The sequence below is a fragment of the Lingula anatina genome, chromosome 8 (assembly GCF_051362555.1).
Source record: "Lingula anatina isolate TDL-2025a chromosome 8, LinAna3.0, whole genome shotgun sequence".
In the NCBI taxonomy this organism is placed as follows: Eukaryota; Metazoa; Brachiopoda; class Lingulata; order Lingulida; family Lingulidae; genus Lingula; species Lingula anatina.
Window position 1 is genome coordinate 7,687,064 of NC_141774.1, and position 15,607 is coordinate 7,702,670.

At 37.2% G+C, this 15,607-nt stretch overlaps 2 protein-coding genes across 2 annotated transcripts; one reads left to right on the plus strand and one right to left on the minus strand.

Annotated features, from left to right (window-relative positions):
• Positions 1 to 1,710: 1,710 nt before the first annotated feature.
• On the minus strand, positions 1,711 to 6,612 carry LOC147760289 (N-acetylglucosamine transporter UNC93A-like). Its single transcript, XM_087018744.1, has 4 exons — positions 6,178 to 6,612; positions 4,381 to 4,925; positions 3,789 to 4,056; positions 1,711 to 3,316 (listed from the first exon to the last, which is right to left on the minus strand). Exons 1-4 carry the CDS (start codon positions 6,572 to 6,574, stop codon positions 3,111 to 3,113), a joined length of 1,416 nt encoding a protein of 471 aa, XP_086874870.1. The 5' UTR covers positions 6,575 to 6,612; the 3' UTR covers positions 1,711 to 3,110.
• A 2,028-nt stretch (positions 6,613 to 8,640) lies between these two features.
• On the plus strand, positions 8,641 to 15,586 carry LOC106175851 (organic cation transporter protein-like). Its single transcript, XM_086994509.1, has 11 exons — positions 8,641 to 8,671; positions 8,868 to 9,086; positions 9,486 to 9,705; positions 10,151 to 10,254; positions 10,567 to 10,721; positions 10,961 to 11,132; positions 11,538 to 11,750; positions 12,310 to 12,533; positions 13,367 to 13,551; positions 13,979 to 14,133; positions 14,583 to 15,586. Exons 2-11 carry the CDS (start codon positions 8,899 to 8,901, stop codon positions 14,689 to 14,691), a joined length of 1,725 nt encoding a protein of 574 aa, XP_086850635.1. The 5' UTR covers positions 8,641 to 8,671; positions 8,868 to 8,898; the 3' UTR covers positions 14,692 to 15,586.
• The last annotated feature ends 21 nt before the right edge of the window (positions 15,587 to 15,607 follow it).

Genomic DNA, 15,607 nt, shown 5'->3' on the forward strand with positions numbered 1-15,607 from the left:
CTGACACATGCGTTTAAATGCATTAAAATAAGAACCCGGCGATGCAGCTTGGTTGACGAGGATAAAGCACCAGCTTTATCGTACATTTTATAATGTACAGTTGGATGCTTGCAGGTACGACCCGGTTTTAAGAGTGCAGAACGTCATTTCCATCTTGCTTCCTGTTGTTTTGTTTCATTATCAAAAGTCTTAAATAGGAATTCAGGAGAATAAATGATAATTTTCAGTTTGCCTATACAATGGAGTGAGATATGGAGGATAAACAGTAACTTCAACCTATTTGTAAAACAGAACATTTCGATAACTTACTGGTAGAAAAACATAAATTAATGTCAGGTGTACGCGGGTACATGTTTACAATTAAAATATACAGCCGGTCTCTAAGGAAAACATCTACCCATAAACGGCATGCAGTCAGACGCTTCTTTGCATTTAAAAATTACGTAGAATGCTATGTGTGTGTGCGTGCGTGCGTGCGAGCGTGCATGTGTGTGTGTGTGTGTGTGTGTGTGTAAGGGGGTTCTACAATTAGGATTATAAAGAGATTGTTCGAATGTCACTGCGAATTCTCCTCTTCATCCTGAAATCCTCGTGTATTCTGATAATCGTACAAACATTTTCCAAATCTTTTTCTTTAGTATTCATCTTTCAAGAAAGGAGAGCATTTTATTAGTGAAACGGGACCCCCTGGACCCCCCCCCCCTCCACTCAAACACAAAACCTGACCGAGTAATTTCCCGATAAACGCGTAAAATTGATTAATCCTCGAAAGTGTTTTAGGGGCGGATTTAGGCCGTCTTCTGGGTCTTCCGAAGACGGTCAGATTTTTAAGTTTACATTGACGGGTATCAAAGGTTTTCTGTCGGAAGACGGTCAAAAATGGAAGATGGATTAACAAAGATAATTTGGAAGACTGTCAGAAAATATCTCTTTTACCCTTTAACAGATTTAAACTTGAGGTCTGACATCTTGTTTGTCATTTTATTACACCTTTGACCAGGTAAAAACATGATACAGGCAAGGGGATAAAGCATATCCACTTGGATCCCTCGATAAGAGCAATACAAGTATTGTGTAGTAGTTGCAAAATAAGTAATAAAGGAAATAACGACGTAGTAGAACATGTTGAAGAAGTTCAACTGCTCGGTGGTTAAACAATAAAATTATCGTTTTGTATTCATACAGCGGTAGTTAAAGTGTAAGTGGCTGTAACATTATAAAATAAAGCACACGTGGAAGTGGGTTCTGTACACGGCCGCCCAAAAGTTAAGCAACCCTTTGGTTCTTCATGGATATTTAAAGAGGCTTGCATCGTTTAGAGCAAAATTAATTAGAACGGTAACTTATCATGTCCTCACTTTTAAGAGTGAGGGCGTAGGAACACAGCTAACCTCCAAGCAGTTCAACAGTCACTTTCAACTTAACTAAGTAGTCATAGTAGTACATGTAGTTTTATCAGTGGCGGATTTAAGGGGGTGCCAGGGTCCAGACACCCCTTCGATTTCTGTTTAAAAAATGCACCAAAAATGTCTAGCTAAAACATAGTTCTAAAACGTACCAAATGGCGCCTTTTGTCCTCCAAACCTGAAGCCAAGGGGGTGAGGGTCGGCCTCGCAATTTGAGGACTAAAAAAGCCGGACCCCTCAAAAAATTCTGCATCTACCCCTATTTATAATTAATAATACAACTATCTTTATTAAAATATTTATTGTTTCCTGTTGTTCAAAATGATTGTAACATCTAATAATTTTATGAATTTCGTTTCAAATGTCAACTTTTTTGTGCAATGCTACAACTGCACAGATGTATCATTGCAGACACTAAAGATTTAGTCACAAGACATACCAAACGAAACAAAAAAGAAAACAAAACACTTCCTCTCCCCACCCCCACTGCAAATGAACTCTTTTTGGATACAGATGCTATAAAACTAAAACTCTTACAATTTGTAATACCTGACTAAAAATAACAAAAATAAAAACAACGACAAACCTGATGGATGATTTAACAAATCCAGGTGTTGCTTCACCTTAAGGCATCACTGTAGGCGTATTTGTTCATTTTATATTGCAGATTTATATCTATTTACCGACACATTCTAGGGTTAAAGGACACATAGGGTTGAGGTAAACACCTGTTACTGCATAAGCAATTCTCGAATGGATTTTTGGCGGTTGTTCCCAAAAGCCAATACAATAAGTTACATATTAAATTTGAAGCTTGACCCAACAGTAGGACGCTGCATGACCTTGTAGGGAAGCCAAATTAACAGTAAGCCCTGCTGCAACATTATATCCCATCTCCGCTGTAACAACACACCTGGCAAACGTTTTAAATAGTTATGAATATAACCACCACACCTGGAGCGTAATTACTGACAGCGCCGAGAATTAATTACAGCTTTGGAAGTAACTGGCGCGCGATGCCCGTAATTACGCCGTGGGGTATTCAGGGCACAGACCGTGATCACAAGATATCGCAAATAGATTTTTAGATTTTTAGAAAATAGATTTTTCATGTGAACACAGCCATAATTTGTTCTGGTATGTCGCATACAGTGGACGATGAGTAGTTGTAACTAACTTTTACCACGGCTGGCACTTCGAACAATATATAGGATGAACGCACCGACGCGCATGGAAATAGAGGCAAGCTTTGTATGCGAAATACAAGTGCAATTATCCTATTGTTCGAAGTGATTAAAAGTGATTAGATTAGGGTGGTCATCAGCGATCCGGATCATCATCTGGGTCTAGGAATTGTTAATGGATTCCTCGCCATTGCGACGATTCTTCACCATAGCAATGTATGACCTTGAGCCATTGTGCAATGAATGTGCTCCGAGACCCAACTACCGAAGAGTTATTATCCCTTTAACCATTAACTTCAAAACAAAGTGGCAATTTCCTGGTGAAATCTACGGAAGAAACGACGAGCTCATTCCCTCTACCGTTCGTGGAAGTCCAGTATACGAGATATATATCTCGTAAGATCTAATTTTTATTATGTCTTTGCTAGAAAAGTAACATTTGCTTAATGCTAACATGAAAACCATCATGTGCATACTGTTTTCGCGCAAAATACCAAAACCCATGTAAAGAAAATGTTCGTCACTTTTCCTGACGATCCCGAATACATTTATAAGAAATAAATGACAACAAGCCGAAACTAAACAGTGCGATATTGGCGAAGCACATTTCCTTGATGCACACGAAGTTTGTCACGCCGAGAAGTATAGCGCAGATGCCGTAGATGGTGGTCCGGAATATGATGAACATCGGCCATGTTTCATCCGGGAACTCATGTCCAATAAAGGCTGTAAAAGAAAAAATATTTTTATCATAGTAATAACCATTATAATAATTCCAAATAATAATAATGACATAAAAATAATCATATTAGAAAATAAAATAATCCACGATTAAGCTAGTTGCCCGTGCTTGCTCCTGAAATACGTATTTTATGATCATGTAATAATAATAATAATAATAATAATAATAATTATTATTATTATTATTATCCAGAAGTTAGACTCGTTTTCACATCAAACCAAAGTACCTAATATCATTGGGCTGGTGCCAAAACGAGAGAACCATTCGGCTATGTAACAAATGATTTTTACGGACGAACAGCTTTGTATACTCTAACTGGACCAATAATTTGAGACAAGCAATGTAGTATTTAAACCAATCAAGTTGTAGGTTTTTTTCCACTGGATGATCGATAAAAACGTTTGTGTGCGCGGGCTCACGTGTGTGTGTGTGTGCATGTGTGAAACCAACATATACCTGATATCTGCACCATCCATACGGAATCCGTCAAACCGAAAGCGAAAGGAACCAAGAAAAAATACTCCACTGTGTCCCTTGACGCCTCGAAAAACAACATACTGAACAAGCAGCCTAGTTCCCCACAGGTAGCTGTCACCAACAGGGCAGTCATCCCGACGTACTTGGTCAGTCGCCCATTCACCAGGGACCCGAGTATGTCCCCAGCGGCAAAACAGATCATCGCCCACCCGTTGTATTCGATGCCAAGGTTACAACTGACAAAGGCCTGGAATTTCAAATGGAAAATTCAGTTAATGTAAAACTTATATGATTTCTTTCTATATATCTCTTTACAACAGGGCAACACTAGGTTCGGGGTCCCCTGTAGTTCGCGTCGTGTGTCCTGCAGTATTCACAAGTAACGAGCAGTTTTTCTTTAAATCAAATAGGCCTATTAGTATATTATGTTAAGGCATTTTAAAGATGCATTTGGAGCTAGTCGACATGTCAAAGGAGGGAGGGTCGGCTTTACGTCTGTTACCTCCCCCCCCCCCCCCTTCAAATAATCCTGGAACCGCCCCTGGGCAGCCTCAACCGACCTTAAACCTACCTTCGAAAACTCTGTGTTCATGAAGTACTGGCTTACGCCATATATGGATATGGCAGGGAGCAACACAAACACTTTCTTCCTCCACAACAAAGAGAGCACCTTCCCGCCAAAACTCAACGCGCTTTGCACAGCGTCATTGGTGCTAGGTTTTACATTCTCCAGGAAAATCAGGGCACATAAGAAAGCTAATCCTGTCATTCCAATATAGGCACCGAGTAGTATATGTACAATGTATTGTTCAGGTTGAGTTATGTAAGTGCCCGATGTATCTTCCCACGGGCAAAACGCAGGCCCGCACAAGTCGGTTAAGTTGTGGTGGGCGTCCAGACCACTAGTCGAATTCAGTCCATCGTTTGGATCATTCGGCTTAATCAACACCAGTGACGAGATCAAGTTGCTCCATATACCGCATGTTAAGTACAGAGAATAGAATGCTCCCTGGAAAAGCGACAGCACGTGCTCTTTACTTTGGCCGGTGACGTCAGCATATTGCAATGCCTGATGGGTAATGAAGACGCCGATTGTTGCCGTTGTCTGGATATGAACTGAAAAGATAATGACGTTGTCAGCGCTTTTCTGTTACTTGTATATGCTCAATTTAAATACGTTTAACGTTCATTTAACTATATATATATTGTATTAAGGACATGAAAAGCACACTGTAAAGTTCGTACATGTACTCCTGAGTAACAAAAATGATTAAAATAAATAAATAAATTAATTAATTAATAAACTATTATGGGATTTTCAGCACACCTTTCTATGGTGTTTGTCAGTTCAGCACGCCAACACACACAACATAAACACGCATAAAGATAAACTATGCACACACAGTACATACACAACACACACACACACACAGCACAAACACACACCTACTACATGCACAGCTAGTGTTACATGTCACCTTGACCAGTTAGTACGTAAACACAGTCGACATAAAAGATAAGAGTACTACCCCTCTTTATACGCACTTTGATACCGGTGTCTCAAAAGTGAATTTGTCGAACTATGCTGATCAAGGTCATAAGTGCGCATGTCCGTTCATATTTATCAATACTTAATCCATCCATCCATCTATGAACGTACCCATTCGCCCGTTCATCCACGCTTGCACAGTATATACCTGGTAGACACCTATTTATTTATTTATTTATTTATTTATTTATTTATTTATTTATTTATTTACTTTCAGCTTATAGAGTTTAAACAGAAAATTATTTTGCTGCCATTTGGTTGTTGTGTGGAAGCTTTGTTGAGGTTAATTCGAAAAATCAGCTGCAAAGATTTTAACAACGTTTTAATTTTTTTTTACAACAACGTTACTATCGATCCTGTTTATATTGGCGAAGTTTCAGGATTGCTCATTGTTGATCTTTATTTTGTTTTATATTACAAAGTTCCATAATACTTTTTTTATCTGAATAACTGTATTTACTAGCCTTCATGGCGATGCCAACAAATCCAAAAATTACGGATGCACGTATTCCTTACTTATGTTTTCATGTCTCATTTATCCAAAATCAATAAGTCGGTAAGATTAAAAAGGTAAACTTTTACTTTATCATTAGATTTAGCATTACGTTGAATAACAATAAAATAACGTTTTTTATGAATCTAAAACTAATGTTAAAATAAATCAAAACTATCTTCAAAAATGAAAAAAAAAAAAAAACTCGAGAATTTCGCTAAAATGATGATAAAATCAATAAAACGATATGGGGGTCATTATATCGTTTGCTGGGGGTGGTACACCCAACCTAGCATCCAACATCTTCTATCCTAAACTGTACTTACCGGCCCCTACAAGAACGGAGACGGGTAACAAGATATAGGGTTCCTGGAAATAATGGGCCGAGACAAAGACAGCTTGTCCAACCCACCCCAGTAGCACGGACCCCTTGGTGCCAAACGTCCTGGTAAAGAAAGGACCGACGAAAAATATGAAATAGGACCCAATGTAGTTACACATCAATGCGTAGAAGCCGTACTCTGGAAACAGGATACCCTCTAGATTCCACAAAGCATTGAAGGGAGAGTAACCGATCATGTAGACGAAGGCAAGAACAAGAAGCTGAAACACTGGCTTCCACTTGCTTTTCGGTTTGGCACTAGGAATCTCCAGCAGGAGCTTTTTCTCCGGAATTTCATCTTCTGGAATTCTGTGGCTGATGCTCAACACGGCAGGGTCCATTCTGTGTTTTGTCGTCTCGCTTTTGAAGGAGTGACATCACCCCACTGATACTTACATGTATCTTATCTAGGAATGTGTTTATTTTGTCTGGTTATGTAGGCCTGAGTGAAATCTTCTGACGTCAAGCCGAAGTCTCAGAGTTTATTAGATAACCTCTTTTATCAACATATGCTTCTCAGAAGTTCCATTTATAACGATCTAGCACGGATTCAGGGTTTTGTAAGGAGGGGGTGTGGGCAAAAATAAAAAAGATACACATAATGTGTGTTCTTAATGAAACTATCGCATTATGGAGTTCGAACTTACTAATAGGGGACTCTCGCTGAATGCAATTAGATTAACACCCCATTTCCATAGATTAGATCGACCTACTTTAGATCGACCTAACTCCCTGGGGGTTCACGCTAAATAGCTGTCAGCCGGGCGGACACGAAAGTTAATTACCCCCTTAAAGCTTGTAGTAGGCGGGACGGACATTTAAGTCGGATTATCTGAAAGTAATCTAGTGAGACTCCCCGCGGGGATAGATCGATCTAAAATCTATGGGAATAGAGCCTAAGAGATTAACACGCCTCTCTCGGCAGAATACAGAAAAGCTGGTGATTATAAGAGTACGTTGGGAAAGGGAAGAGGCGTACGAGTGTTCATCTGTTAATGTTATTGCATTCAGCGAGGGTCCCCTGCCTAGACCGATAGTTTCATTAAGAATGAACCCTAAGGTTCGATGATGTACTGGACTTGTCAGATATCAGTATTTATATGACGTCATTTACTACCACGTGTGCATTGTCTGGGACAGTACGCCGGTACTGAGGCCTACAGGTTAATATCAGAGCAAGTCTGAAACCTGTCCTTGGGCTACAGTCTGAGCCTGCCAAACCTTGGCTGACTACCCAGCGTTGTACAAACAATCCAATCCTAAAGACCGCTGATTATTTATTTATTTATTTAGCCTCGATTACAGGTTGGGTAACAAAATGGAAATACTTACTAAGAATACAAGGATTCAGTATCTCTTTAGAAATATAAGAGGATTAGGCGTCTAATCCAAAATTTAACTCTGTAAAATGTAACGTTTCAAGGTACTTTACAAGGGATTAACTTGCCAAAATGAAGTTTTCTCGGAAAAAAAACGCTTATTCTTACTCGCGAAACGTTGTTTGACGCGTCCCTGTACTTGGCTGTGATTTTTTTTTTTCTATTTTTAATTTTATGACTTAATTATGAATGACTGTCCAGTCATTGAAAGAAAGCCATAGCATGTCTTTCTGTACATTTCAGACGAGGTATCGGCAGCAAGTGCCTTGAAGGGCACGAAATTGATTTTATACATGCTCAAATCAGTTTATCTCCCTCTGGATTTGCGAGCGTACACCAACGTTAGCCTGCGTGCTTGAGACGTATACGACGTAAGTCGAACGAACCCTTAGTGTTTGTCTGCGTATGGGCTTTTTTTTCTCATACGCTAAGTCTGAAAGTACCTTACGCCACGCTGCGTAGCAGCTAGACAATTATCTGTAACAGGGTCCCATATGAGGGGAATTATGATCACAGTTAAGGGGTAATAAAATCAATTAACAAAGCACAGTAAATAAAGGTTTATTTATATTTCACTGATAATCAAAAATGCCAAAAATCACGAATCACCTGGTATAATGACTTCGTTGCACTTAGCGCAAAGAATAAAAAGGCGCATTCGCGATTCACGAGAATGTGGTACATCACGGATCACGCATCTCGGGAAATAAAAAAGGTATTTTCACGGGTAACGAAAGTAGGCCTATACAATGCGCCCGCTCCTGTGCTAGCGTGCACCAATTCCATATTGCGCAATTAAATTTATTCAAAGTGTTATTATTGACGTCTGTCTTGCATAAATATTTATCCTTCTCTATAGGGACCTATGCTTATGACTGCAACAGATGCATATCACCTGTTAATATTGCAAAACAATTAGTATGTAAATCACTAGCAGCCAATGGCATGCATAGATTCCCTTTAGATAAACTTGTATAAAGTCTGCTTATTTGTACATAAATAAAAGACACTTAAGATTTGGAACTGAAGGCGGGAGGTTGTTCTGTTCTGTTTCTCTGTGTACGTAAAGTGAAAGACTGGGTCAGAACTAAGTTATGTCGGAGCCCTTAGATTAGTTAAATCGTTGATAAAAAGTAATACGCTGGAATTCAGCACAATTATTCGTTGGAGTGAAAGCCATTTTGGACGGTTGACAACACTAGGCCTGTTTCTCCAATATTTCCCTACATAAGAACTCTTAATATTGCTATTACAGCAAAGTTGAGGAGATTAGCGCTTCCAAAAACATGATCGAAGATGAACCAGACAACGTCGACTTTGGGGACGGGGTCAAGGATTTCGACGACATCCTTGTGTTAATTGGCGAATTCGGAAAGTTCCAAAAATTAGTCTTCTTGTTACTCTCCATAGCAAGTATTCTACCAGCCATGGATTATGCTGCAGTTGTCTTTATAGAGGAGACTCCTGACTTCAGGTAGGTACATGTACGAAAGATGGGATTACTTGTAATTTCATAATGTGTACTCTGTGCTCTTTTGCATTATATCCATTCATTTCATTCACCTTGAGAGAGGGAGGGAGGTAGAGAGGGTACGAATAGAGATATTAACGTATTGTCAAAGTTTGAATTAGTTAAACCTTAATTTTGGTTGTGATTTTTTGTGTAGGCCTACATGCACGTTTATAACACACACCTCCCCCCCAAAAAAGAGAGATAGATAGATATAGATAGATAGATAGATCACACTTCATAGGAACAAGTGTGCCTTATAAGTTATGAGCCTATAAATACCTCATCTGACAGAAATAAATAAAACCCATTATAAACTTGCACAGAATCCCAATGTGTATCTGTTGATGCATTTATTTGAAGGTGTAGACTCCCCGGAGATTTGAACGACTCTTACTCTCCAGGGATGGCACTGTACCTAAACACAAGTGATCACGTGACATCAAATGCAACGGCGCAATGTACACAACTCGATGTCGTTATCAATCACCAGGGGAATGTCAGCCAAGACGGGACACACCCGAGCAAATGCACCGAATGGGTGTTTGATACTTCAGTAGTAAAGCATTCATACCCCATGCAGGTAAACTAATAACTAATAAGCAATCAAATAACGGACAGTATGATGAATTATTATATCAAATTACAATAATCAAAATATTGACATTGATTGACTAAAAAATACATTGATGTTTTCTAATAACCCATACGAAAAAGTCCTATAGGATCCTATAAGATCCTATAGGATCATATAGGAAATTGGATCTTATAGGATCCTATAGGACTTTTTCGTAAGGGAAGAGCATGTACGAAGTGGTATACATGTATATATCTCATTTATCAGTTTATTGAAATATTACATATTACATATTATTGCAAATTGATTAATATACTACCTTAACAATTCTCTACTTGCCGCATAAATTACCAATGTCAAATTTTATAAAACAGCTTTAACAGTGGTAATTTCTAGATGCTTACACATTATTATTATTATTATTATTATTATTATTATTATTATTATTTAGTTCAAACTGGTCTGTGATAATTCCTGGATGCTCACGTTCTCTTACATCATGTACGTGTCGGGGACTTTGATTGGTGGTTTGGCGTTCGGTTTACTGTCAGACTGGTATGTATTATTTTATTAATCCATAAGATATAATTAATTCGTTTATTTCATTTTGAGTGTATTTTTGCCTATAAAATATTTTTCCGCTTCTGTAACTTGTATAAATGGCGAACCGTCCGTATCAAAGCAGAAGTTACTTTTCTCATCATTTGTCAAATCTACTTTTCTCTTCTCTAAATATTTAGTATTCACTTACCTGTACTCTTTTGTCTACAAACAAGCCTCCAAATGTGGCGGTGGATTGAGAAAAAAAACTCATCAAAAATACTATTCAACTTTTTAAAAGATTTAACCCGGGTACTTTCCTTTCAGGGCCGGCAGAAGGTTTTCTCTCCTGCTTGCCTTAGGGTTGAGTGGGTTCTTCGGATTAGGCTGGGTCTTTTCACCCACATATCCTTGTAGTATAGCTATACGGTTCATGTACGGAATGTTTACCAGCGAAATATTTACTCTCAGCACGACATTAGGTAACGACCATTTTTGTTATTATATAATAACGATAATATAAATAATAATAATAATAATAATAATAATAATAATAATAATAATAATAATAACTACTCTTTGCATGGTGCTTGCATTTGTTTTCAAAGTTGAAAAGAAACTAGCTAATGTTTTATATACTAGCAGTATTCACACCGAGCCACAAACAGCTATAATATGGTCTAACACGTGTGTTCACATTAACGCATTTTTATTCTTTAAGCCCTGGAGCTTGTAGGGCCTCACAAACGCATGATAGCCGGAACAGCTGTGGGTATCGTCTCCACGGCGGGCGGAGTAGTGGTAACGGGAATAGCCTATTTTCTGCGAGACTGGCGCCATCTACAGTTATCAATATCTGCGCCGTATTTAGTATTTGCAGCGACTTTGTTTTGGTAAACATTTTTATACTTTAAACATTGGACACATTAAAATTTAAATATGCTTTCATGAGAAAAGTTCCAGAATTAATTTTTCGATGAGTTTAATTTAACCATTTATACGTCTGATAATAATTTAATGAATAGGCCTATATGAATATATATTAAATGTATTAAATAATTGGAAATTATTTATTATTTTTGTGGCTGTTGCTGTAATTTATTTATTTATGAACATACTAATGTATTTAATATTATATAATGGAATGTATTGTAATGTATTGTAATGTAATGTAATTTGATTACTTTTATCAGTTATCATTGTGATGATATAATCACGGACATAATGACGAATCTCTCATTATGTTCATGATATAATTAATAAATGTTAGAATTAAATTGCACATATCCACCTAACAGGCTCCTTCCTGAATCTCCACGATGGCTGCTAACGAAAGGACGTCACGAGGAAGCCGAGAAGATCCTGAGGCGTGCAGCGAAAATGAACGGCAAAGAATTCCCCAAGGGCCTTCTGACCAAGGTGGAAATAAACGAGCTACCTAGCACGAGTATCCGGGCTCTACTACACGCCCCAAAATTGATGTTTAGGATGCTGTTGTTGTATATTAATTGGTATGTATGTTTCGGATATCGAAACCGGTATACAGGGTACATCAATAGGCTCAAATAATAATAATAATAGATAGATAGATAGATAGATAGATAACAAATAAAACAAATAAAAAATGATAACAAAGTTTTATGACAAAAGTTTCACAGGTACCTTTGCTAGTCGACCATGAAATTGTATTACTATCCAACGTGTAGAAATTTCGCGCAGCCTTTGGAATTAGAATCGCCTAGGCTACTATCTATTTCATGAAAGTTATTCGGCTTCAGTTCTTATTCAAAATTTTGTGTGCAGGTTGTACTGGTACATGCTTGGCGCCAACAGTTACGTCAAAACCATCCCGGTGAACATTGTGCAAACTTAAAACTTCTTCACTAATCACTCTTTGTAAAGATAAGATAGATTAACTATCCACGGTACATTTTTCTCTTTTAGTATAATTTTTTCTTAAACACCTGTTTTGGTTGACTCCTCAAAAAGAGTTCACTAAAAAGCCTAACAAATTAGACATTTTTCCCATAATTTCATCATTTCTTTGAAATATTTCTTCATTTCTTACAGGATGGTACTCGATATGACACACTATGGGATAAATCTCCATACGGGCAACATGGCGGGGAACATCTACCTGAACTTTTTACTCTACTCTCTCGTGGATTTCCCCGGATACGCCCTGTGTTTTACCATAGACAGATTTGGTCGGAAGAAGATTTACACGCTGTGTTTAGTCACGGGCGGCCTGGCATGCCTTTCAACACTCTTCGTACATCTCTATGGAGAGGAAGGTAAAAATAATAAAAAAGGGAACATTTGAGACACGTTGGTGATAAATAAATTTTACATTAAAAACGCGCCTATAAATATCAAGCATGAAGTATAAAAAATATAAGAAGTGCCCAAGCTTTCCTTATTCTGATAGCACACAAGCCGAAAGCTCGGGGTCTTTTTATCTATCATTTTTTTATCTTTAAAAGATGCGTTCTTTATGTAATTTACGGATTTCTTATTCAAGATCTGTATAAGATCGATGTGATTATGATGAATCTTCAAAGTCACGCACGCATTTTGTGTAATATTTATTTTATGTTTATTTTCCGTTACTGTTGCTTTCTTGTCATAACGTAGGGTTCTGCAGTATAAACATCAACAATAATGGGTCAGATCCGAATATTGCAATTATAACGAAAAAAATATGCGCGTCACTGGTGCAATTCAAATGTTCATTTTAAAGTGGACGTTATCTATCATGTAAAATCGATGTCGTCATTATTTTATGATTTTTGTGATTCTCCATCGACCTCCTATCCTAGACAAAACCCTGTATATTAAAGTATAGAGTGTCAGAAGGCGAATAAGTTTGTTTTTTTATTATTTTTTTTCCATAGAAACTAATGTCTGTCGGTGTGATAGATCTACATTATATCGGATGGATAAAAAAAACGCAACGAATTTTAAAATGTAATAGTTAATAAATAAATAAATGAATAAATATTCACTATAATTATTAAAAAATCAACAATCCAATTGTTACATCCGTCCATGGTCTTAATCCTGAAGTTTCTTTTCCGTTCTTTTACATGTATCTCGTTTTTTTATTGACTTGTTCAATTTTTTCCAGATGCTACTTATTCTTACTACGTCAAAATGGCGCTCTCTACAGTCGGGAAATTAGGAATCGCGGCAGCTTACGGAATCAGTTACATATGGGGTGTTGAACTGTTCCCGACTGTGGTCCGTAACTTCAGTTTAGGTCTAGGGTCGGTGGCTTCCTGCGCGGGGGCTATTCTTACACCAATAGTTGTCGTAAGTATTACTATTAATGAGAAAATTACTGTCCCTTGCTAAGGGAGGGGTGTTTGATTTCCCTAGAACTTCGATACTTTGCCCCGAAAGGTACGACTATTTTTAACTATTTTTAACTTTAAAAACATGATAAAATGTTCACGTGTAGAATACTGAAGAAATGGTGTGAGTATTAAGAAGAAAAAAATGTCCAACCTTTAGCGCATAGGCCTATAATAAAGAATTGGTGAATTTATAATATTGCTCATTATGATAGTAATTAAATATGATAATAAAATAATGATGAATATTGGTAAATGATTAAAAACGTGAATGAATATAATTTTAAAATAAATACATGAATAAGATTTAAAATAAATAGATAGATACAATGTACAAACAAAATGATGAATTGGAATTTAACATATACTAAAATTTTAAAATTCAGAGAGAAGTCAAGGCAGACAGTATAGGAGAGGACACTCTGCCACTCGTGATATTCGGAGTGGCCGCCATATTTGGAGCCATATGTACGATACCCTTGCCAGAAACGACGAACCGAGACTTACCCGAAACTATAGAAGACGCGGAGAATTTTCAAAGGTACATTTCCGTTTATTAGTATTATTATTATTATCATTATTATTATTATTGTAAATGTAAACCAAACGCGTCTTTGAAAATTGGCTAACTATTTAAATGACTAAAATTAACTAATTTTAAAATGACTAACCAAATATTTATTATGTGGAAAAATATCAACACAGAAGCAATGTACATGTACATGTATGTTTTTTCGAGTAAAAATGTTTTAAAAATTGGGGGAAAAATCCACTGTACATGTATACAAGGCATGACTGGATTTTGACCACAAGATCTGCACATAGCAGAGCTTGAGAACGTTTAATTGATTAAAAGTCTATTTGTGCGTGCTTGTTTGCGCCCTCATTTATACAAGACCGTGTCCGTGCAAGAGCGGATGGGGGGGGGGGGGGGGGGGGGGGGTTTGGACTGACTAGCCTTAATTACATCATTACCATTTTTGATTCCAGACGCACAAAACGCAAACTCGATGAAAAAGAATACTACATTTCACCAACGATCGAAATGACGGAGATGCCACGGAAAAACGTATCAGCCACATCGCGCTTATCTATATGATAACGAAAAACAATTTAAACCGAATAACGAAAACAGAAACCAAATAGAGCAATAGAAAACTTTTTTAGTATGTATGTATGTATGTATGTATGTATGTATTATTATTATTATTATTATTATTATTTTGATACTCATAAAGTTTGTCAGTAGGTTACATCAGAATACCCATGATTGTGAAAGGATAGGACATACAAGTACACATTAACAGCGGCTCTTCCGGGAACTTGGGTACATTGAAGGCAGCCTACTGTAGAAAGACCTATTGGAATTTGAATCTTGAATCATCAAATGCAGCTGTGGTCTTTCGCTTTCTTAAAAAAAAGAGCATTTACTTAAATGTGTGGTAGGCGCATGTACACCTGTAATAAATAAACAGGGCGTATATAGATAGGGAAGAGGCTTAAATAAATAAATAAATAAATAAATAAATAAATAAATAAATAAATAGGGCCTAAGAAAAACGATTGACAAAAAAATGAAAAGTGGCCTACGTATTGATTGAAATCAATAAAAATAAAAATTGATTGACTTTGCTGCTTGGATGAAACACGCACCTCTCAGGGTCGATGGCTGAGTAGGCCTTGTAGGTCTAAGCTTGAGGCAGCTGTTGAAGTCTACAATAGGGTACTAGTATATGGGCCCTTCCTGTAAGCAGGTTATTTTAATAATTGGTATGACAAAGGTCTTCATAAGTGATAGGACCTCACTGCCGTTTAGGATCTCGAGTCATGGATTTCACAAAGAAAACATTCTTTTCAAAACATTTTCAAAACATATTCAAAACATTATTCTCACAAAGATAGCATTGGACTTCCATTTACGCTTTATTTTTGTCAAGTTTTTAACTTGTTTTAACAAAATAAACCAGAGTAATACCTGCAGGTTAAAAAACGAACTACATGTAAAAGGCGTCTTA

Excerpts from the sequence above, each read along its gene's own strand:
- LOC106175851 (XM_086994509.1), top strand. The coding sequence starts at position 8,899 with ATGATCGAAGATGAACCAGACAACGTCGACTTTGGGGACGGGGTCAAG. Across the intron at positions 9,706-10,150 it reads AGCATTCATACCCCATGCAG|TTCAAACTGGTCTGTGATAA; the intron begins GTAAACTAATAA and ends ATTATTATTTAG. Across the intron at positions 11,133-11,537 it reads TTTGCAGCGACTTTGTTTTG|GCTCCTTCCTGAATCTCCAC; the intron begins GTAAACATTTTT and ends TCCACCTAACAG.
- LOC147760289 (XM_087018744.1), bottom strand. The coding sequence starts at position 6,574 with ATGGACCCTGCCGTGTTGAGCATCAGCCACAGAATTCCAGAAGATGAA. Across the intron at positions 4,926-6,177 it reads CTCCGTTCTTGTAGGGGCCG|TTCATATCCAGACAACGGCA; the intron begins GTAAGTACAGTT and ends TTATCTTTTCAG. Across the intron at positions 4,057-4,380 it reads TGAACACAGAGTTTTCGAAG|GCCTTTGTCAGTTGTAACCT; the intron begins GTAGGTTTAAGG and ends TTGAAATTCCAG.